The 25,326-nt window shown below is 40.6% G+C and overlaps 1 protein-coding gene across 2 annotated transcripts in view; it reads left to right on the top strand.

Moving 5' to 3' along the window:
* cyb5r4 (cytochrome b5 reductase 4) overlaps positions 1-25,326 on the top strand; it is a 104,477-nt gene that overhangs the window by 29,560 nt on the left and 49,591 nt on the right. For both annotated transcript variants that reach the window (XM_043687000.2, XM_043687004.2), the window contains exons 5-7: positions 1,573-1,623; positions 11,274-11,325; positions 14,850-14,907. In XM_043687000.2, the coding sequence (XP_043542935.2) occupies positions 1,573-1,623; positions 11,274-11,325; positions 14,850-14,907 (161 nt within the window). The remainder of the gene's footprint in view (positions 1-1,572; positions 1,624-11,273; positions 11,326-14,849; positions 14,908-25,326) is intronic.

Genomic DNA, 25,326 nt, shown 5'->3' with positions numbered 1-25,326 from the left:
GCAACAGCAGTATGGTCAGATTGCCAAGTAATCTTTGAAAAGCTGGAAGTAATCCCAATAAATGAATCAGTGTTGGTCATCCTGTCTTCACTAAACTTTTTAAAAGGTGCTAGTGACTTGGGGGAAGACAAATTGTATTAAACAGAGAAGCCACAGGTGTATTTTTCTGAAAAATTAAAACCATATCAGAGAAAAGGCAAAAAAGAAATGTTGGTATTATATTTGGCTATTTTGAAGCTTATGTACAGCAGGGTTGCAATGAAAAAAAAAATCCATACTGATTGTAATTACTGAACTGTTTAAAACGCAAAATATGAGATTGTCCAGATGAGTTTACTTATTCTACCATTCGGTGTAAAGGTTGTTCACGTTACTGTAAGGATAAGTGTAAGTGGACATGTTGTCTAGAATGTAAAAATGGTGAAATAAGTTATGATTTAAAAGAACAGTGACAAAGATCATATAGACTTAGATAAAGGATGAATAGATATAAATCGCTTGTTGTCTGTGTCATATACCTTGTGATAAAATATTTATTGGTAGTGTCAAGACCACTCTTATTTTTGAACCATGGACAAAAAATTGAGAAAAGATGCAGCTTTAAACCAAGGAAATTGTGAAAGAAGATTTACAGTTTTAAAACGCATTACTTGAATTTATTTATATCTACAATATTGACTTATTTAAATAGTGAGGTTGGATACTGGACCACATTGGCTGCTATACGGGGCAGTTTTGCTCAGAGACTATCCTTTTGATTTTTGATCCTTTCCACAATCACTTGATGAAGGACTGGCGCTTTGAAAGCTAGTGCTTCCAATTAAACCTGTTGGACTATAACCTGGTGTTGTCTGATTTTTAAATTTATCCTTTGAATAGTTTTCAGTTGACCAGTTGTGTGGTTTCAAGACAGATCAGCATATTAACAGCTTATTGATTGATTGCTTGGCAAGTAGCTAAAGCCTTGTATGTGGACCATATCACTCCAAACATTTCTTATTCATGTATTATCCAAATGCCTTTTAAACATTGTAAAGATTATGAGCTCAATTTAGAGTCGGGTAGGAAGCCAAAATTATAAATGGTGTGGTCTTGGTCAGTGTCTCGGGAATGGGATAGAGTCAGCAGTCTGCAAATGGAGTTTGCTCATATTTAATTTTACAAGCGGCCCTTCATTGTATGCTTCATTATTTCAACATATAACAGCTTTGTGTTATTGTGTTGTTTCCGTCACCTATCAACAGTGGATAGTATGAGACCAGTAGATCTATTGAGTGTGTTTACTCAGCTACGTTATATCTAAATAGTATGATCAGCAATGCTCCTGCCTACTTACAGCTATGAAATCTCTTGAAGCAGCAAGAAACATTAAATAAAAAATAATTTGAGGATCATTCAAGGAAAACAACATAATTTTAAGAAATTCTTTCCTTATCACTTTTTCCAGATTTTGTTTCCAGAATTAATTTAAACTGTTGTCTTACAGCAATAATGTACAATGTCAATTTTCTGTATGTCATTACGTTGCTTATGAATATATGAATAATTTTATCTTTCTTTTTCCCTCCAAAGCTATTGAGAATCAGTCTGGTTTAAAAGCACCAAAGCAAAAGTTACTAAATGGTATGTGAAAAAAAAACTTGTCCCCAAACACAAGAATCATCAGTTCATCATTTTATGTTGTGCTTAATAAAGTCCTATATTCAGATTTGATATTGTTACCCCAAACTGACATTTCTGACAGCATAATGCAAGCCTTGTGATTAGTGGTATTTTCCAGAAATAACTAATTGAATTCTTTTTTCTTACTCTCAAATTCTTCTGAATTGTTTGCATAAGAATTTAAATTAAAATTTCAAATGCTTCAATCAATAAATATATATGGGGATTTTAAAAAAAACAGGTATTGGGTTTGTGCTCAGGAACATAGAAAAAAGGTGCTTCATAGGCCTGCTTTGCCATTCAACTATATTTGTTTTATTTACTAATAAGAAGTGGTCCCTTGTTGCCAATAAAGCAAGCATTGCCCTCATCCCATGAATGAATAAAAGAAAACCTCTCTGCAATATTCCTTTTGTGTTCCCATATTCCATGATGCCATTAGTATCTAGAAATGTAACTGACTTTGCCTTGAACCTACTTATAGATTGACCCTGCACAACCCTTTAGAGGAGAGAACTCCAAAGTTTTACCACTTCCTCAGTGAATACATTCTTCCACATTTTAGTCCAAGCTTGTTTGCCCCATATTCTGACACTGTATCCCTGAGTTCAAGATACTGTAACCAGGGGAAATATCCTTCCTGTAGTTACCATGTCTAACTCTAAGAATTTTGTACACTTCATTCATTCACTTCCCCTTCTAAATGAATTCTGGAGATTATAGGCCCAATCGTCGTCTTCTCTGTTCACAGGCAAATCCTGCTTTCCCAGGAATTAGAGTCCATTATTAAGGTTGAGAATGTAGAGTACTTGGAAATGCATGATATGATAGGGCTGATAGGGCTGACACGGCTAAATAAGACAAGAGCTCACTGTGTTAGGGGAAGTTACTGGCATGGATATAGGATTGGTCAACTTGCAGAAGGCAGAAAGTGGGGATAAAGGGCTTGTCATATGAGGAGCAGTTCAGAACTCTGGTTTGTACTCTGAGTTTTGAAAAATGAGGGTGAAACTGATTGAAATTTTCAGCTACTGAGAGACCTGAATAGAGTGAATGTGGACAAGATATTTCCATTAGTAGGACAGACTAGGACCCGAGGGCACAGCTTCAGAGTAAAGGGATGACTCTTTAGAATTGAGATGAGGAATTTCTTCAGCCAGAGGGTGCTGAATCTGTGGAGCCCATTGTCGAAGAAGGCTGTGGAGACAAAGTCATTGAGTGTTTTTAAGACAGAGGTAGGTTATACATTAGTAAGGGGACTAAAGGTTATGGGGAGAAGACTGGAGAATGAGTTTGAGAAACATATCAGCTGTGATCAAATGGCAGAGCAGATTTGATGGGTCGAATGGCCTAATTCTGCACCAATATCTTATTATCTTATGGAGTCTTTGTTGCATTTCCTCTAAGAAAAATGTTTATTCCTCAGGTAAAAAGACCAAAACTTTACACAACACTCGTACAATCTCAACAAGGCTCTGTTGATTCACATTTTTCATAAGACAAAGGAAAAGAGAATTCTGATAATGTTTTGACCTGGCTGCTGGCGTGTGGGCATTGCTGGGTGGCCAACCCTAATTTCCCATTGGCTTCTTGAATTTCTGCGATCATTTAGTGTAGAAAGACCCACGTTGCTGTTAGGGAGGGAGTTCTAGCATTTTGACTCAGCAACTCTAACAGAATTGTTATATTTACAAGTCAGGATGGTGAGCAACTTGGAGAGGAACTTGTGGTGTTGATTTTCCCATGTATTTGCTGCTCTTTTTCTTCTAGATGATGATAGTTTTGGGTTTGGAAATTGGTTCCAAGGAGCCATGCTGAATTTATCCAGTTTACATTGTAAATGCTGCTGAATGTGGGTAGTGGCAAGAATGAGTATTTGTGGACATGGTGTCAATCAATCAAGCTACTTTGTCCTGGATATTGTCAAGCTTCTTGATTATTATTGCAACCACGCTCATCCGGACATATGGCCACCATTATGCAATATGCAGACTTCTACCTGGTGGGCAGGCATTAGGGAGTCAGGAGGTGAGTTACTCTCAGCAGGAACAGCAACAATGTAGTAAATGGCTAGCCCTGTTCAGTTTCTGGTCAATGATAACCTCTAGGATGTTAATGGGAGTATTCAATGATGATAATTCCATTGATTGTCAGGGGGTGATTGCTAGATTCTCTTCTGTTAGTGATTGCCTGGCATTTACATGGTACAAATGTTACTTACCACTTGTCAGCTCAAACCAGGATGTTGTTCATATCTTGCCATATTGGATCATGAACTGCTACAGTATCTGAGGACTCGCAAATGGTACTGAACATTATGCAATCATCAGCGAACATCGTCACTTCTGACATTGTTATGGAGGGAAGGTCATTGATGATAGTGAGTGGGCCTAGGACACTTCCCTGAGGAACTCCCTTTGAGGTGGCCTGGCGCTGCAATTACTGACCTTCAAGAATCACAATTGTCATCCTTTATGCTTGGTATGACTAACTACTGAAGAGTTTCCCCCTTACTTCCCATTCCTCTAATTTTGCTAGGGATCCACAATGCATATTCAGTCAAATGTGGCCTTAATGTCGAATTCTGGAGCATGTTTTGGAGTACAAGTCTTCAATGCTACGATCGAAATGTAGTCAGGGCCTGTAGCCCTTGCAGTATCCCTTGCCTCTTGCCATTTCTAGATATCACATGGAGTGAACCAAATTGGCTGAAGACTGGCATTTCTGATGCTGGGGATATCTAGAGGATGCCAAAATAGATCATAGAATCAGACAGTACAGAAAAGGACTTATGGCCATCGAGTCTGCAGTGCTAAAAAAAACACTACCATTAGTATTACAACTACTCAACATACATTAGTCCCACTTTACCAGTCTAGACCCATTGGCCTGAATGGTATGTCATTTCAAATGCTCATGCAAGTACTTTTTAAATGTTGTGAGGTTACCTACCTTAGCTACCCGCCCAGGCAATGCATTCCAAAATTTTGAGGAAATGTTTTTCCACCAATCCCATCTAAATCTCCTGCCTTTCACTTTAGAAGTGTGTCCCTTTGTTCTTGAGCCTTCGACTGTTCACCCTGTAAATGTGCCTTTAAAATCTTGTACACCTCGCTTAGGTCGCCCTTCCAACTTCTCTGCTCAAAACAAACCAACCTGAGCTTATCCATAGTTGAAATGTTCCATCTCAGTCAACATCCTAGTGAATCACATTTGCACTCCTCCAGTGCAACTACATCCTTCCTCTCGTGCACACAGTACTCTGCAATGTCTGAACCAATGTTCTGAGCAGCTCCAACATAACCTCGCTGCTCTCAAGTCTATGAATCACTTATTAAAGGTAAGAATCCTAACTACCCTATTGTCTGTCCTTCTTCAGAGATTTGTGGAAAAGCACCCCAAGATCCTGTGTTCCTCTGAGCATCCTGCATTCATTTGAGTAGTCCCTCATCTTGTTGCTTCTTCCAAAGTGCATAACCTCATTTATATCAAAATAAAATTCCAGTGTTAAATTCCATCAACTGCTCAGCAGTTTTGGCTAAAGATAGTTACAAGTGCTTCAGCCTATCTCTTACACAGATGTCCCCAGCTCTCCCGTAACTGAGGATAAGGATATTTGATTGATTTGATTTATTGTCAGTGTACCTAAGTACAGTGAAAAGCTTTGTTTGCAAGCAGTACAGGCAGATCATAGTAACCAAGGACATACAGGTCATAGGGTGAAACAAAACTTGGACAGAGTAAGACATACAGGTTACACCACACAGGACGTGTGCAAAGCAAGATCAATATTAACAAGTTCAACATTATTTGAAGTTAGAGAATGCATTCATCAGTCTAATAATGACAGGGAATAAAGTGTTCTTGAACCTGCTGGTGCATATGTTCAAGCTTCTGTATCTTCTGCCTGATGGAAGAGGTTGTGGGTGAACATCGCCGGGGTGGGATGGGTCTTTGATGTTGGCAGCCTGTCTGCAGCAACTAGAGATGTAAATGGAGTCTAAGTATGGAAAGTTGGCTTTTATGATGATCTGGGCTGTGCACACAACCTTATATAGTTTTTAATGGTCCTGGATGGAGCAATTGTCATACCAGGCCACCATGCACCCAGGCAGTATGCTTTCTATGATGCATCTGTAAAATTTGGTGATGGTACTTCTGCATATGCCGAATTTCCTGAGCCACCTGAGGAAGAAGAGACATTGTTGGGTCTTCTTGACCGTTGCATCTACATGAAAAATCGAGGAATAGGTTGTCTGTTATTGTCACTCCTAGGAGTTTGAAGCTCTCGGTTCTGTCAACCTCTGCTCCGTTGATGTATATGGGGGTGTGTGCTTTTCCTTTTTTTTTCTCAAGTCAATGATCGGTTCTTTATTTTTGTCGACATTGAGAGAGAGAGAGAGAGGTTGTTATCATTACACCTCATCATCAAGCCCTCTATTTCCTTTCTATATTCTGACTCGTCGTTATTTGATATCCGTCCTACCCTGGAGGTGTCATCAACCAACTTTTCGATGGCGATCGTTTGGAATTAGCTACGGGGTGTACATTGGAGTACAGTAGAGATTTGCAAACACATCCTTGGGGTCTCAAGTGTTGAGTGTTATTGTGGAGAAGCTGCTGTTGTTTATCTTCACTGATTGTGGTCTATGGATCAAGAAGCTGAGGATCCAGTTGCAGAGGGTGGAGCTGAGACCTAGGTTTCGGAGCTTTGAGATCAATCTGGAATGGATAATGGAATGAAGATGAAGCTGTATTTGATGAGCAGGAGTCTGATGTAGGTGTCCTTGTTATCTACTTGTTCCGAGATGCATGTGTGGCGAGGGAAATGCTGTCTGCTGTGGACCTATTACATTGGTAGGCAAATTGCAGGGGATTGAGGCAGGCTGGGAGACTACAGTTGAGGTGGACCATGACCAGCCTCTCAAAGTACTTCATGATTCTGGAGGTCAGAGCCACTGGGCAGTAGTCATTAAGGCATGTTGCATGTGCTTTCTTAGTTACTGGGATGATGGTGGTCTTCTTGAAGCTGATGGGGACTTAGGCTTGGAGGAGTGAGAGGTTGTAGATGTCAGTGAATATCTCTGCCAGCTGGTCCTCACAAGGCCTAAGTGCATGACTGGGGATTCCATCCAGGCATGTCGCTTTCCTTGGGTTGACTCCCAGGAAGACTAATCTTCCATCTGCAGCGGTGATGGAGGGAACAGGCCAGTCTGGGGCGGTCGTGACGGGTGATACCACGCAGCTGGCATTCTGCTCAAACTGAGCATAGAAAGCTTTGAGCGCATCAGGGAGGGATGTGTCTTTTTCTGCTATCTCACTGTTCTTCATTTTGTATCCCATTATTGTTGTTTAGGCCTTGCCACAGGCAGCAGGAGTCTATATGGTTGGTTTCAGCCTCGATTTGGTCAGGTACTGCCTCTTGGCATTTCTGATGGCTTTGCGGAAGTCGATTCTTGATTTTCCTTATAGGTCTGGATTGTCTAACTTGATTGTTGTACATCTGGTCTTCAGTAGGGAGTGAATTTTCCAGTTCATCCAAGGTTTCCATTTGGGGAACACCTGAATTGACCGCTTTGGCATGTAGTCCTCCACACGTTTGCTGATGAAGCCTGTGATGGTGGTGGCATACTCATGTAGGTTTTCTGCTGAGTACTTGAATTCAGTCCAGTCCACCAATTCCAAGCTGTCCCAGAAACACTTTCCTACTGCCTCAGACCTGCATTGTATTTCTTCTGTGAAGGATCCACATGTTTCAATTACAAATTGTAATTTGAGAGGAGGAATACGGTGTTGTGATTTGATTTTCCGAAGTGTGGATGGGGAATGGAGAGGTAGGCGTCCTTTGTTGTGTTTAGGTGTTCCAGGATGTTCGGTCCTCTAGTGAGGCAGGAGATGTGTTGGTGGTACTTTGGCAACTCCCTCTTGTGGGTTAACTTGGTGGAAGTGACAATGAGTAAGGCCTTAGTGAATTTTGTCTCCAAAATATTTGTAACAATTTGTGGAACCTTTTCCTCCAGTAAGTATTTTATTTCCACTACCATTCATAATTAAATGTGACAAGACAGAAATCACTTAGTTATGTCTATCACAGTGTTTGGTATGCTTTCCTTTATTGGTCAGAGTATTGAGTACAGGAGTTGGGAGGTCAGGTTGCAGCTGTACAGGACATTGGTTAGGCCACTGTTGGAATATTGCATGCAATTCTGGTCTCCTTCCTATCAGAAAGATGTTGTGAAACTTGAAAGGGTTCAGAAAAAAATTACAAGGATGTTGCCAGGGTTGGAAGATTTGAGCTATAGGGAGAGGCTGAACAGGCTGGGGCTGTTTTCCCTGGAGCGTCGGAGGCTGAGGGGTGACCTTAGAGATTTACAAAATTATGAGGGGCATGGATAGGATAAATAGACAAAGTCTTTTCCCTGGGATCGGGGAGTCAGAACTAGAGGGCATAGGTTTAGGGTGAGAGGGGAAAGATGTAGGAGATACCTAAGGGGCAATGTTTTCACGCAGAAGGTGGTACGTGTATGGAATGAGCTGCCAGAGGACATGGTGGAGGCTGATAAAATTGCAACATTTAAGAGGCATTTGGATTGGTATATGAATAGGAAGGGTTTGGAGGGATATGGGCTGGGTATTGGCAGGTAGGACTAGATTGGGTTGGGATATCTGGTCGGCATGGACAGGTTTGACTGAAGAGTCTGTTTCCATGCTATACATCTCTATGACTCTATGACCTGTTGTTTTGTATTTGGCATTCAGGTAGTCCAATGATGTAGCTTCGCAAGATTGACGCCTCATTTTTAAGTATGTCTGGTGCTGTTCCTGGCATGCTGTCCTGCACTCTTCTTAAAACCAGGGTTGATGGTATTGGCAGTGTGGGTGATAAATCAGGTCACAAGGCTACAAATTGCATTGGAACTAGCTTCTGCTGCTACTGTTGATAGGTCACATGGATACCCTGTTTGGTGATAGTGCCACACAACATGAAGGAAGATATTTCCAATCTGAGGGCAAGATTTGTCTGAACAAGGACTGCGTTGGTTACTTTAAAGGAAACATCACAGACAGATGCATCTGCAGACGAATGCTATTTCCAGATTTTTATTGAATTCAAATTTGACCATCTCCCGTAATGGGTTTTGAAGCCGGGTCCCCAGAATATTACCACTAGATACCTTATTATCACAATATCATCAGTATGTAGCCAGCAGCTGGAAATATGATGTAATAATCGCCATGTAAGTGAAGAATAGTTGGAGAGTCCCTGTGATTAATTTTTAATTTCTTTGTTTAAAGCCTTTTACAATGGAGCTACAAGATGCATCTTTTACCCTGAGTATTAGTAGTAAATCGGTTTCCCTCACTAGCTCATCAAAATCTTCTAAATTTGCCATATATGATAGGACAAAACAAAACTGTACATGTCAGACATCTGAAATGAAGTAAAAAAAGGTGGAAACTCTCGAGCATCAATGAAGAGATCAGAAGTTGCAGAGCTTCTGCCAGTTCTGATTAAAGGCCATTGACCTGAAAATTAGGGACAGTTTTAGCTCCAAAATGGTTGAGTTTTGTTCAAGTGGGAGGTTAATAATTCTAAAACAGGATCAACCCACCTTGAACTTAGTCACTTCCAGTTTTAAAATCCGCAAGATGTGACGCAGCTTGGAGGTTAAAGGAGGGAAGTGAAAATAATTTAATTGTCTTCATTTTAGCTATATTTCTACATTTAACTCTTGTTGGCAGGTTTTCTCAAGTTCTAAAACATCTGGTAGCTAAAAGTAGAGTAGCAGCAATTGATCCATAAGGAAGGAGTTCTTCAAAGCCAACAAGCTACACCGTAATCTTTCTCACACCCCTCACCATCATTTATTTCCCTCTTCTAACCACCAACCTCTCCCCATCATCTCCTAACTGCCACCTTTGGTTCCACATCTGGTCCTGTTGCCTGGTTCCACAATAATGTATTTAGATTCTAAAATTACCATTAAATCACTCAGTTGAATCAAAACTGCTCCAACCTTTTCCTAATGGGTTATAGCAGTTCAAGACAGTGGATCACTGCCACCTCTTCAAGGGCTATTAATGATGAAAATAAATACTATCCTTGCCAGCAATGCCCAGATCCTGTGAATGAATTTTGAAAAGAAATCTCCAGGTATTGGTGTCACCTGGAACAGTTTGATCATTGGACTTACTGACAGTGATTATGCTATTTGACAAGTTTGCCCATAGGTTGTTAACTTTGGCACTCACATAAGCTGAGTGTTTATGATGCTTTCTGTCTCATTCACTAAGCCACTTGACTAATTTGCCTAACTGCAAGTGAATTTTGCTGACTTTTAGATATTTTCTAATGAACCCGTTCAGAGAAGTTATTGCATACTTCTGGAGCAGAGGGACTTGAACCCAAGCCTCATCAGAGGTAGGGACACTACCACTGTCCCACAAGAGCTGCTTGCCACCGCCCCCCCCCCCCATGATATTTATGGGTAATGGGTAGAGTTACCTCAAAATTGTATTAGATGTCCTTTCCAGAAATACACCAAGCAACTAATCATCTACTCATGAAGTGATTTATGTTATGAACAAAATGTCTGTTACTACCCATTAGGGTAGTGCACCATAAACTGAGCTGTGCTATTCCCAGAGTTGTGCCAAATATTAACTTTCTTTTTTAAAAGTATGCACTGATGCCTAATTTACCAACTCTCAGACCAAGGTAGATGGAAAGCACAGAGCTGGTTTCCGTTCTGAACAAAGATTATAATGTACTACGAGTAATTACACTATAGCTACAGATAAATAGAACTGTTTATGGTTTAAATCGGTATATCATTGGTATATAACAGTACCCCCAAAGCTCTCATCCTGTTAAAAGCTCCCCATCACAGGTACACACGCACACGCATGTGCACACATACATGTATACGGAGGTGGAACAACTGGAAAGTCAGTTCTGTGGCCTTTGCCTCATATTCTCTGAATGCCTCTACTGGTTTGTAAGATGTCCGGAGTAGATAGTTCGCTTGTAAAATGTCTCTATTCATTATTTCAAAAGTTACAGCTTACTATAAGTACAACAGGAAAGGTAATTGTTTACTTTATATTTAAACTGAGTGTTTTACAGCAGAGAACAGGTAGATTCTGCTGGGGAGAACAACTGCACACACTTGTGTATCTTCCCCTCTCTCTGTGTCAATATCTTTGTTACATGTTTCCAGTTATACCTTACTCAGTTAGCTGAGAACCAGTCAGCTTCAAATGTTACAACTACTGGCTTTAGAATATCGCTAAGTTGCAGGTACCGACAACCACCAAAAGAGTTCACGAAACATATCAAATTCCTTGTTGTGAAATTATGCAGCCATCCTGGTAAATCCTTATTTTTGAAAGCAGTTAGTTCTAATTTGAATCCACAGTTTTTAGAAACATAAAAGTAAAAACACGTTATCCCAACAGGTTAGAGGAATTATGGAAACCTACTTTGGAATTGACAGGCATCACAATCTCTTGGAAATCTAGAGCATAATGTGATTGTAAGATGTCATTTTTAAACAGCACTCTGCTTTATATAGATCATATATTTTTGTAATTCAAAATGATTTTCACAGGTACAGGTAATCTAGGTGGGTTTGAAAAACAATCAAAAAATGTCCCCCTAAGGTAAGTGTTTTTGTTCTTTTGTTTGTGTGTGAATCGATACTGTCTTGGCTGTTTTATGTCTTAATGTGTCTATCCATATAGCTTCAATAGTTATATCTTTTTGAAAAATAGTTGTTAGTAACGTTAATGGATAAATAAATGAGCAGAATAACCAGCTTTGCATTCATTTCTCTAATACATCAACCTAAGATATTAACAAGTACATTTTAAAGAACTTGGTTGCTCTGTTCATGTAACAAACACAAATGATGCACTAATCGTTAAACTGTACAATTTAATGTCAAAGAGGAGACTGTTTGGTCCATTCCTCGTACAATGCCCTCTGGAAAAACTCTCCAATTTGGAATGTTGTTTTGCTCTTCCCTAGTATTTTAAAGATTTCTTTGCAGATAATTATCCCCATGATTTTCAGACGCTGGCATGGATTGTGCATCCACTGCTGTTTACATAAGAACAGCAGAAGCCCAATCAGCCCCTCGAGCCTGTTCCACTATTCAATGAGATCATGGCTAATATGTGGCCTAACTGTGTATACCTGCCTTTGGTGCATGCCCGTTTGATATCTTTGCTTAACAAAAAGTTATCTATCTTAGATATAAAATTAGCAACTGATCTAGAATTAACTGCCATTTGTTCCTAGTAGTCATGTGTGTAGAAAATCCCAGATTCTCTCTTTGTTTTTTTTGATTACTTACAGTGTGGAAACAGGCCCTTCAGCCCAACAAGTCCACACCGACCCACCAAAACGCAACCCACCCAGACCCATTCCCCAACATTTACCCCTTCACCTAACACTATGGGCAATTTAGCATGGCCACTTTACCTAACCTGCACATTTTTGGATTATGGGAGGAAATCGGAGCACCCGGAGGAAACCCACGCAGACACGGGGAGAATGTGCAAACTCCACACAGTCAGTCGCCTGTGTGGAATTGAACCCGGGTCTCTGGTGCTGTGAGGCAGCAGTGCTAAGCACTGTGCCACCCGTTCTTTTATCGATCTTAAATTTATGCTCTTAAATTGCAGAATCTCTGACCCCTGTAAATTGCTTCTTTTTCTGTTTTTATTTAACTATGGAAAATGTCAATGCTTATCTCAATTTTTGCTTCACCTTCTTTGCTCTTATTTTTTCTTGTTTGTCTTTTAATTAAAGTCTTTCATCCTTTGTGTCATCTTTGAATCCTTTGTGTATCCTTCTAATAGCTTTTACAGAGTTCCTAAATTAAAATGTCCAGTTTTGAGCATAGAATTCTAATTGGTCCCTTCCAGTGGGTAGTATTGGATTTAGTATTCACCTGCTGAGCTGCCATTAAGTCATTTCAGGTCTCTTCACTGCTCATGGTCCTTGGAAACTATAAGATAGTCTGTGGAAATTGTAACAGGAAATGTGCTTATGATATAATGTGAATTACGCAATATTGAACTCTGCACAGTAAATTGTAGAATTTAACCTTCAGTTACATGTCTCCCAAAGTTTTTCATGATACTAGAAATATTTTGTATGTTACTATTCAATATCTGGCAATAGAGTGAGTAGTGCAAAGGTGTAGGACTTCTATTTTCGGGCCTAGTAAGAAGGTGCCTTTGTACTCTGTAGCTCGTAGATAGAGTAGATTCTAACACTCAAAGTTTAACAGGACAAAGCAACCTCCTTGACTGGCATACCATCCACTCCCTGAGTGAAAATCCTGGAACTCTTGTCCCAGCAATTCTGTGGGTATCTCTAAATCTCAAGGACCGCAGTAAAATAAGAAGAGAGCTCACCGGCATCTTCTCCAGAGAATTTAGAGATCTGCAATAAATGCGAGCTGAGCCAGGAACACTCATATCCCATAAATAACAAAAAGACATAGCACTTGAAGTATGGTCTAACTAGGGCTTCATATAGCTATAGTATAATAACATGAGATTATGACTTATGGAATTAGACAATATGGATTGACAATTGTTTTACAAAAATAATTTATGTGCTCAAGACATTTCACAGGACGATTATAAATCAAGTCTAATATCTAGGCACAGAAGCAGGTATTAGATTGGATGATCAAAATCTTTAGTCAAATAAATAGAGTTTAAGGAGTGTTTTAAAGGAAGAATGCTTGGTAAAGAGAAGTAGGGAGGGTATTCTTAATCTTGGAGCCGAGGTGATTGAAGAAGTGGTCACCAATGGTAGAGTAATTGAAATCAGGCATACACAACACCAGAATTAGAGAGCACAGATATCTCAGAGAGTTACAGGGCCGAGATGGTGCAAGGCCTAGGTTGACAGTTTAAAAACAAGTGTAAGAATTTTAAGTTATGTGACTAGAAACCAATGAAGGCCAACAAGAACAAAGATATTAGGAGACAGGGTTTGGTTTTCATCACCAATTTATCACGAGTCCTCATTCAGACCATTGCTATTTGCTACTAATAGGAAAGGGCGAAAGGAAGAAAGGAAATTAAGATAATACTTATCATGAGAAAAGTGGTGCTAGGGACACTAATGGGACCAAAGGTTGATAAGTCCTCCGGACCACATGGAATGCATGCTGGAATACTGAAAGAAATACCTACAGAGATTGTGGATACACTACTAATAATCTTCCAAAAATCCTTAGATTTTGGATCAATCCCAGAGGACTGGAAGCTGCCAATGCAACATTTTTATTCAAAAGTTAGGGGGGACTGCTGGACAAAACAAAAAAGTGCGAGTTACTATAAGCCAGCAAGCTTAACCTCTTGGGAAAATGTTAGGGTCCATTATAATGCATGTAATAGCAGACCATTTAGAAATATTTGATATGACGAAGCAGAGTGAGTACTGCTTCATGAAGGTAAATCATGCCTTGTAATTTTATTAGAATTCTTTGAGGAGGTAACAAGCCTGATAAAGGGAAAACTGTGGATGTAATATATTTGCATTTTCAGAAAGCATTAGGCTACTTAATAAGATAAAAGATCACAGTGTTGGAAGTTATATACTAGCATAGATAGGGTTTAACTAAATAGTAAAGATGAAGTTTGGATATGGTGTTGCATTTTTAGGATGTCAACCTGTAACTAGTGGAGTGCCTGAGGGGATCAGTGCTGAGTCGAAATTATTTACAGTATGTTTATAATTTGGACAAGGAAAGTGAATGTACTATACCCAGGTTTATGAATGGTATAAAAATGGGCGGGAAGGCAAGTTAATTCTTGTGATATGGGTAAGGACTGAAGTGGGTAAATATGCCATCTTCGCTAAAGTACAAATGTGCCTTTAACACTTTACCCTTTACTCCTTGATGACCTACAACAATGGCTTGCCACAATGTAGATTTCAAAGTTATCTGTTCTCTATTGTTTAGTATCTTGTATCTTTCTGCTGAGTCTCCTGTATCAACTTGTTCACGTGAAAGGTCTCATTTCACTAGTATCACCTGTACAATTCTTTTGAGCTAAAGAATGTTGTTTCAGTTTGGTGATGAAAATGTATTTTATATGCTGAATTGAAAAGGTGTTGTCATCCAACTCAAATTCTCTCTTTTAAACAATTTCACCAGACATGAATGGTTTCAGACAGAGGATACAATCACAGTTGTTATATACACCAAACAAAAGGTATGTATTCAAAAATAAAACCACTTCTAGAACTAACTTTAGGTAGACTAATGGGTAATCTTAGCTGGCTGTAATAGTGTTGCTTATCACAGACATGTCAAGAAATCTGTAGGATGCGAGGGAAAAGAGGAGTATCTCAGACTTTGAATAATTCTGAAGGAGACTTTAACTTGACAATTAAGCAGCTGTCATCTTTTTGAAATTGAACATTAAAATATTTAAAAGGATATGCAAATATTCAGTAAATTAAGCCTTCAAAGAGATTTTGACAAATCATAACATTGGTCTTCATTTGAGATCTGTAGTGTTTCTCTCAGCAAATTATGGCAGCTTGGTTCTCACTTTGTTGTCTTTTTAGTAATCCTTCCACACAGAGCTTTAAAACTAATTCTAGTATTTTAAAATTTGTGAATCCGAAGTTCGATAACTTTGAAAGAATTTGTGCTACATTTGAAATCAATCTTTTATTAGCACCTCATCGTCTTTCACTGTCTACTTCAAATTATCTGTGTTTAAATACATGTACACACAATGCTCTTAAAGATTATACTTGTTTCATTTAACTTTTCTGGACAATAACATACTTATTTTGATTTTAATTGCCCCTGAACCCAAGTCTTATTTTCCGAAGTGGTTACTTCTGTTGCCTCCTTATTTTTGAATATGAAATGCGAGCATCAGTTGAAGACTTCTCGAACATTCAGAGCAGATTTTCTTTGATTCATTCTTTGAATATATTTTAAAAATAACTTTTTTTATCTTCAACAAGGTCAAAAGCTGGGAATCCTGCAGCAATTGACTTACCTTCTGACTCCCCAAAGCCTGTCCACAATCTACAAGGCCCAAGTTAGGAGTGTGAGGGAATACTCTCCATTTGTTGAATGACTGCCGCTCTAACAACACTCAATAAGCATGGGAGGTGGGCTTGCCTCAGCCTGTGCAGAAAGTAGAGACGCTGATGGGCTTTCTTGACTATGGAGCTGGTGTTGAGGGTCCAGGTGAGAATCTCCACTAGGTGTATGCCAAGAAGTTTGGTGCTCTTCACGATCTCCACGGGGGAGCGTCAATGTCCAGCAGAAAGTGGTCGCTCTGTGCCCTCCTGAAGTCAACAACCATCTCTTCCGTTTTGTCCAGGTTCAGAGACAGATTGTTGGCTCTGCACCAGTCTATTAGCCGCTGCACCTCTTCTCTGTATGCTGGCTCGTCGGTCAGTGCTGATGAGACCCACTATAGTTGTAGTGAACTTGATGTGATTCGACCTGTGCATTGCTGCACAGTCATGTGTCAGCAGGGTGAACAGCAGTGGACTGAGCACTAAAACCTGGGGGCCCATGCTCAGTATGATGGTGTTGGAGAAGCTGTTCCCAATCTGGACTGACTGAGGTCTCCCAGTCAGGAAGTCCTGGATCCAGTTACAAAGAAAGGTATTTAGGCCCAGCAGACGTGGCTTTCCAATCAGGTGCTGTGGAGCGATTGTGTTAAATGCAGAACTGAAGTCTATGAACAGTAGTTTCACATAGGTGTCTTCCTTCTCCATTTGGGTAAGGGCCAGATGGAGGGTGGTGGAAATGGCATCATCTATTGAGCAGTTTGATCAATACGTGAACTGCAGGGTTTCTAGTGATGGGGGCAGTAGGGTCTTCATATGCATCATCACGAGCCTCTTGAAGCACTTCATGATGATGGGTGTTAGCGCAACTGGGCGGTAGTCATTGAGACAGGGTGCTGAAGATTTCTTCGGCATGGGGATAATGGTAGTGGCCTTGAAGCACGTTGGAACTATGGCGCAGCTCAGGGAGATGTTAAAGATGTCCATTGGAATATCCACCAGTACATCAGAGCATCCTATGAACACTATTATCTGGTCCAGCAGCCTTGTGTGGGTTGACTCTGCATAGGGTTTTCCTCATGTCAGCTGTGGTAAGACACAGCACCTGGTCATTACGAGGGGGCATGGACTTCCTCACTGCCATGTCATTTCATGCCCTCAAACCATGCATAAAAGTTGTTCAACTCACCTGGGAGGGAAGCATCACCAGCACAAGCAGGCAATGCTGTTCTGTGGTTGGTGATGTCCTGGATGCAATTCTATATGCTTCATGTATCGCCGCTGACATGAAAGTGACTGTGTATTCTCTGTGCGTATGCACACTTTGCCTTTTTGATGGCCTAAGTCAGGTTGGCTCTCACTGATGTTAGGGCCGCCTTGTCATCTGCTCTGAAGGCAGAATCATGGGTCCTCAGCAGCACACACACACCTTTGCAGTCATTAACGGCTCCTGGTTGGGGTGAGAAGTAATGGTCTTGGACACAGTGATGTTGTCAATAACTTGCTAATGTAGCAAATTCCTGATGCCGTGTACTCCTCTAAGTTGATGGGTTCGCCATTGGTTGCCGCCTCCTTGCCAGTCAGTGCGCTCAAAACAGTCTTGAAGAGCAGAATGGCTCCTGCCAGCCAGGTTTTCACCTGCTTCAGAATTGGTTTGACGCGTCTGATGAGCAGTCTGTATACTGGGATTAGCATAACAGAGACGTGGTCTGAGGAGCCGAGGTGGGGCTGGGGCTCTGCCCTGTAAACGCTGGGGATGTTTGTGTAAACCAGATCCAGCATGTTCTCCCCTCTTGTTGCAAAGTCCACATGCTGATGGAATTTAGGGAGCACAGTCTTGAGATTCACATGGTTGAAATCTCCAGCAATAATAAACAGAAAGTCAGGATGTGTGTTCTGCAGTCCACTAATAACCCCATACAGTTCACAGAGTGCTTTTTTAGCATTAGCACAGGGAGGAATATACACCCCATCAAGAAGGACGGCAGTGAATTCCTGTGGTCAATAAAATGGTCTGCATCTAACAGTCATGAACTTCACTAGTGATGAGCAGTAATTGGAGACTAACATGGAGTCTTTGCACCATTTTCGTGTTGATGTGGACACACAGACCCCTCCTCCCACACCCTGAGCCTTACCGCACAGAGCTGCATTTCTGTCGGCGCAAAACAAGACAAGCCCATCTAGCTGGATGGCAGTGTCCAGAACTCTGTCGCTGAGCCATGTTTCCGTGAAAACAAGGACACAGCAATCTCTAAACTCCTGCTGAGACACCAGCCGCAGTCAGATGCAGTCCAGTTTGTTGTCCAGGGATCAGACTTTGGAGAGCAGAATGGATGGGAGAGCTGGCTGGCTAGGGTTTGTTCTAAACCTAGCACAAACTTCTGCATGCTTACCATGCTTACACCACTTTAAAAACCACTTCAGATGACTCAACACCTGGCCACCGGCTTCAGGCAAGGCCACAGACTGGAGGCCTGGTCTCCGAAGCAAACTGAGATCGCGTAGCTCCTGCCGTAGCTACACAGGCAGATTGTACCATACAAATGCACCAGGGTAGCAGAATAGAGTGCAGAATATGTGTTACAGCTGCTTGGAAGGTGCAGAGAGAGAGATCAACATTGACGTTTGAGGGGTCCATTCAAATGTCTGATAGCAGCAGGGAAGAAGCTGTACTTGAATCTGTTTGTATGCGTATTCAAACGTGTATATCTTCTCCCCAACAGAAGAGAGTGGAAGAGAATATAACCAGGGTGGGAGGGGATCTTTGATTCTGTTGGTTGCTTTCCCGAAGCAGTGGTAAGTATAAGTGAAGTCAATGGATGGATGGCTGGTTTGCTTGATGGACTGGGCTCTGTTCGTCACTCTCTGTAGTTTCTTGTGATCTTAGGAACAGCAGTTGCTGTACCACACTGATACATCCAGAAAGGATGCTTTTGATTATGCATCTATAAAATTTGGTAAGATTCTTTATGAACATGATGAATTTCCTTAATTTCCTGAAGATGGAGAGATATTGATGTGCTTTCTTGACTGTTGCGTCAACGTGGATGGACCAGGACAGATTGTTGCTGATCATCACTCCCAGGAACTTGACGCTTTTGACCATCTCCACCTCAGCACTGTTGATGCAGACAGGGGCATGCCCTCCACTCCACCTCCTGAAGTCAATGGCCAGCTCCTTCATTTTGTTGCAATTGATGGAGAGATTGTTGTTTTGACAACATGCCACTAAGCACTCAATCTCTTTCCTGTATTCTATCTCTTTCCTGTATTCTATCTCTTTCCTGTATTCTATCTTGTATTCTATCTTGTCTAAAGGTGGTGTTATCAGCAAACTTGTAAATGGAGTTGGGGCGGGCTTTGGCCACAGTTGAGTGTAGAAGGAATATAGTAGGGGGCTGAATACACATCCTTGCAGCCCCCAGTGTTGAGGATTATTGTGGAGGAGGTGTTGTTGCCTATTCTTACTGATTGTGGTTTATAGATCAGGAAGTTGAGGATCCAGTTACAGAGGTGATATCTTGCCTTATCTTTACCCAAGCCTAAATGACATAATCAGATTGGGTGGAGCTCTTAGTAGTTTTCACTTTCAATTCTTACAGAACCATTAACTTCTCCAATATATCACTGCCAAGCTTTTATGCAAAAATTAACAATTATGTATTCATAATGTATATTTAACACTCCCCCATATCTCCTTATATCTCTGACCTCTCATATTCAGGGAGTCTAGAGATTTCACAATTCTTCCAGAACACATTCTCTTCAGAATTAGAAGTTACAAGGTCTTTGGCTTCTCGACTGTTGACTGTGATAGTTTTGTATAGTTTTTTAGACTGCTATTATCATCCTAATCGGTCATCAATGGGTAATTGTCATGCAATACGATCAAGTTCCTGTAGTTCCTCAAAGAATTAATGAGTTAATCTGCATAACTACTTGCTATAACAGATTTCTCTCTTATCTCTCAGTAAACTTTGAAGACATACAAACTGTCTTTGAAAAATAATAAATTTCACTATAATGGGAATTATAATTTGTTGTATTTCTATATTCAAATTGTGAGACAATCAATCGGTAATGAATTTTCAAATTTTTTATATCACAATCATCCTTGATGCTAAAGGTCTATCCTTAAATGAAACAAGCATGTTTAATCACAAAGAGATCCAAATAAAAATTGATTTTTTTTCATATTCTTATAGCTCTTCATATCACCAGGCATTACCCATTGAGGATCTGCAATAATTTCTTGGATCAAGCACCCCTTTTTTTTGTAACTGTCTGACAACAGGTGAATTTCACAATCGTGGTTACTTTGGAAAGCTCTTTTTTAATATTTCATTTACAGCAGCAATGTCAATCCTCAAACTTTACTCAATGACACCCTCTATTTAATGCATGTCGTCCCAGAAAGAGCAATTATTCACATAACATTCTATGGGCGAACTTTCTTCAGATTGTCCTTTGCATAGAGTTTCCTTGAAAACATTGAATAAATTCATCGATCTATTTGTAACTTCTTGCATCAATGTTTCAGCAGCAAAGATACTGTTAATTTCCCTTATTTTGTTAGCTTCCAAGTGCAATAGGCAACGTGCATTGTTCTCTATCAACAAGAATATGATAATCTTTGCCATATTTGACTAATAATTGAAATGATCTTAAAATGATGATTCATATCTTCTGGGACTCCCAAGGCAAGAAACATGTGTGTGCATTTATCTGAATTTGATTTCTTTAATGCTTAATTTTATCCTTAAGGCTTCTTCAACAGTAGCATGTTTCTGTTTGATACTCGTTTACAAAACATCACAAACGGCATTGGATTTAGTCCATGTACACAAACAGTTTAACTGTCAAATCAAACTTCTTAACAGGTCTGTTTCTTCTCAGAATACCAAATCATCTTTCTGTGAGGGTCTGACCCAATTTACAGGCATGTGTTTTACAATTATCAAATAAGATTGTTGATTCAAAGTGTTATGAAGGTGCAAGGGGTAGTGTACCTTTTAAGAGAGTTAAAAGCTAGCAGAAATACCTGACACAGCACCAAGTGTTCTGAACAAGGTAACAATGCAACATTTGGTCAAACAGCTAGATTAGCTGAGTTGCCTGGAGCCAAAAATAATCAAATTTGGCCAATCAGTTTAAATTATGCCCCAAGTTACCAAATTCCAATCTAGTTTGAATTTAGTATTTTGACAATATTAACACCAATGAAATGATCCGATGCTTTGGGGTATAAAACTGAAAAAAAATTGAATAGTTGGAGGAGAACTGCCAAGCCACCAACATATACAGACAGCCTGGAGAATAGCTCTCTTAAAGGTACCTTTATTTATCAGTGACCTGTGAAACAGAAATCCCTAAGAAGAAGAAAACAGAGGAAGATACAAAGGGAAGATTTGACGGCTGGCTTGTTTTGAAATTTGAATTTTTTGGTAAATCTTAATCGGGGGTTTTATTGGACCAGTATTAGAGAAGGGACAGTAAAAGATAGGTTAGAGAACAGAGTTGTAAATAGTTGTTAGTTAATATTTGATGTTAGACTTAAAGAATACAGTCCTTAAATTTTTTTGTACTTTAAATAGTGACTTTTGGGATAATGTTTGCCTCTCAAATTTTAACAAATTATAGCACGGGTAAAATCATTTCTGTGTTGCAGGTTTAAATTAGCAAGGAGGTGGGGGGGGGGGGGGGGGGGGGTGTTACCCTGTGTCATAACAGTTTGGGGACTCGTCCAGGATTTGAACTGTTTCAGACAAATTTGAATAGATTTGGGGGTACCAAAAACCCCAGCAGATTTAAACACTTGCAGATTCGTGTTCTATGTCTTTCAATAAAATATAAGTGAGACAATTTGTTTAATTTCGGTGACTTGTAGTTGATTAAATTAAAAGTGAGAGGGATGACTCTTAAAATTGTTAGAGATTCTGGGATTTGAAGATGATTCTCTAATTTGCCAAGAAGATTTAGAAGGAAAGAAAAAGGCCATACTTTTAGAATTAGGAAATAAGTTAAATTTGGGTTTAACCAAGGACAAAAGTAAAGCTGAAATTGTAAGGGAATTACTCAAAACACTTAGGTGTGTCAGAGAAACAGACAAGTGCAGTAGAGGTAGAAAAACTTAAATTACAATTGAGGAAAATGGAGTTAGAGATAAACCAAGGGAAGGAGAGAGAGAAGAAAAAGAGAGAGAGAGCGAAGAGAGGGAGACAGGAAAAAGAAAAAGAGAGAAGGTTCTCAGCTGAGCAAAAAGAGAGGGAATTTGAACTTGAGAAGTTGCAACTTAATCAGCAAAGTTCAAGTTAACCGGATGGAGATTAAAAGAGATTGTAGTGATATATACAAGTATGTCAAAATTCTGCCACATTTTGAGGAGAAAGATGTTGAAGCTTTCTTTATTTCATTTGAAAAATTGGCTAGGCAGGTGGAGTTGTCCAGGGATTTATGGGTAATGCTAGTTCAGACTTAAGTGATAGCCAGAGCTAGTGAGGTATTTGCCGCACTGTCAAATGAGGAGTCAAGAGATTATGAAGAGGTTAAACAGGCAATTTCAAGTGCTTATGAATTGATACTAGAAGCATATAGACAGCTTTAAGAAACATAAAGGAAGAACTAAGTCAGACTTATGTTTAGTTCGAAAGAATTAAACATAGTCATTTGATTGTTTAATGTGCGTGCTTTAAAAATAGATAGGACCCTTGAGGCTCTAAGAGAAATTATTCTGCTGGAGGAGTTCAAAAACGCACTTCCAGAGCTGATCGGCTCGGGTTTTTTCTAAGCCTAGCACGAACGTCTGCAAGCTTACCACGTTTCCACCACCTCATACTCTGCTTCCTCAACACCCAGCTACTGGCATCAGGCGAGGCCAAGGACTGGGGACCTGGTCTCTGCAGCAAGTTGAGAACTCCTCCACACTTAGTGTACTTCCGCCTCCTCACACACCACTTCCGATGTTTAAAGACCCAACATCAGGCGAGGCCAAGGACTGGAGACCTGATCTCTGAAGCAAACCGAGATCCCATAGATCGGAGGCTGAATGTCCTGGACCACTGAAGTGATCCTCAACTAGGAAAGAATTTCCTTGTGTGTTGATCATTGTGTGGTGTCCATTCATCCATTGTCGTAATGTCTGCATGGTCTCGCCAATACACTATGCCTGGGGCATCCTTGCCAGCATCGTATAAGGTAGACAGCATTGTCTGAGTCACGTGAGTACTTGCCACATACATGTTGTGTGGTCTTCCCATGTGTGACGGTAATGTCCATGTCAATGATCTGACATGACCTGCAGAGGTTGCTGTGGCAGGGTTTTGTGGTGTTGTGATCAATGTTATCCTGAAGGCTACATATTACGCTGCGTTCAAAGTTCTGTTTAAGATTTGGCCGTTGTTTGAAGGTGAGAGGTGGAGGCATAAGGAAGATTGTAGCGAGGTATTGATAGTCATCAATGATGTGTTGAAGGCTGCGAAGAGCATGGCATAGTTTCTCCACTCCCGAGAAATACTGAACGACAAAGGGTATCCTATTGGTCATATCCTGTGTCTGTCTTCTGAGGACGTCATTATGGTTTTTCGCTGTAGCATGATGGAATTGGCAATCAACGAGCTGAGCATCATATCCTGTTCTTATGAGGGCATCCTCCATCCAAGCAGGTCCTGTGTATGCATAACGCTTGTCTGTAGGGGATGACTGTATAAATATATTTAGGATGGAAGCTTGAGAAGTGTTGCATCAGGAGATTATCCGTAGGCTTGCAGTAGAGTGTGGTCCTGAGGTCTCCACCTTTGATGAAGATGTGTGTGTCCAAGAAGGGTACTGATTCTAAAGAGTAGTCCATGGTAAGTCTGATAGTGAGGTGAAACTTGTTGATATCACTATGTCATTTACTCAGTGATTTCTCACCAAAGGAAGAAAATGTAATAAATGTGAATGGTGTATAGTGCTGTTTAAAAGTCCCGCATAGTGAAGAAATCTTATTTGAACTTGTGCGTGAAAATGTTCGCATTTTGGGGTGCAGATTTGTTCCCCATGGCTGTACTGTGTGTCTGAATGAAGAACTGGTTGTCAAAGGTGAAGACGTTGCAGTCGAAAATGAAGCATATTAGTTGTTGGATGGTGTCTGGAAATTGGCAGTTGTTGATATTGAGTACTCATGCTGTTGTAGTGTTGCCACCATTGTGGGGGATGCTGGCATCAAGTCATAGAGATGTACAGCATGGAAACAGACCCTTCGGTCCAACGCGTTCATGCCGACCAGATATCCCAACCCAATCTAGTCCCACCTGTCAGCACCCGGCCCATATCCCTCTAAACCCTTCCTATTCATATACCCATCCAAATGCTTCTTAAATGTTGCAATTGTACCAGCCTCCTCCACATCCTCTGGCAGCTCATTCCACACACGTACCACCTTCTGCGTGAAAACATTGCCCCTTAGGTCTCTTTTATATCTTTCCCCTCTCAACCTAAACCTATTCCCTCTAGTTCTGGACTCCCCGGTCCCAGGGAAAAGACTTTTCCTATTTATCCTATCCATGCCTCTCATAATTTTGTAAACCTCTATAAGGTCATGCCTCAGCCTCCGACGCTCCAGGGAAAACAGCCTCAGCCTGTTTAGCCTCTCCCTGTAGCTCAGATCCTCCAACCCTGGCAACATCCTTGTAAATCTTTTCTGAACCCTTTCATGTTTCAGAACATCTTTCCGATAGGAAGGAGACCAGAATTGCATGCAATATTCCAACAGTGGCCGAACCAATGTCCTGTACAGCCGCAACATGACGTCCCAACTCCTGTACTTAATACTCTGACAAATAAAGGAAAGCATACCAAACGCTTACTTCATTATCCTATCTACCTGCGACTCCACTTTCAAGGAGCTATGAACCTGCACTCCAAGGTCTGTTTGTTCAGCAACACTCCCTAGGACCTTATCATTAAGTATGTAAGTCCTGCTAAGATTTGCTTTCCCAAAATGAAGCACCTCGCATTTATCTGAATTAAACTCCATCTGCCACTTCTCAGCCCATTGGCCCATCTGGTCCAGATCCTGTTGTAATCTGAGGTAACCCTCTTCACTGTCCACTACACCTCCAATTTTGGTGTCATTTGCAAACTTACTAACTGTAACTCTTAAGTTCGCATCCAAATCATTTATGTAAATGACAAAAAGTAGAGGGCCCATCACCGATCTTGTGGCACTCCACTGGTCACAGGCCTCCAATCTGAAAAACAACACTCCACCACCACCACCACCCTCTGTCTTCTACCTTTCAGCCAGTTCTATATCCGAATGGCTAGTTCTTCCTGTATTCCATGAGATCTAACCTTGCTAATCAGTCTCCCATGGGGAGCCTTGTCGAACGCCTTACTGAAGTCCATATAGATCCCATCTACTGCTCTGCCTTCATCAATCTTCTTTGTTACTTCAAAAAACTCAATCAAGTTTGTGAGATATGATATCCCACGCACAAAGCCATGTTGACTATCCCGAATCAGTTCTTTGCAAATACATGTACATCCTGTCCCTCGGGATTCCCTCCAACAACTTGCCCACCACCGAGGTCAGGCTCACTGGTCTG

This window comes from Chiloscyllium plagiosum, unplaced genomic scaffold, assembly GCF_037043375.1.
Source record: "Chiloscyllium plagiosum isolate Xiang-an unplaced genomic scaffold, Cpla_swu_hap1 HiC_scaffold_3, whole genome shotgun sequence".
Lineage (NCBI taxonomy): Eukaryota > Metazoa > Chordata > Chondrichthyes > Orectolobiformes > Hemiscylliidae > Chiloscyllium > Chiloscyllium plagiosum.
The sequence above is the reverse complement of the archived record's forward strand: the minus strand, read 5'-3'. Positions and strand labels throughout refer to the sequence as shown.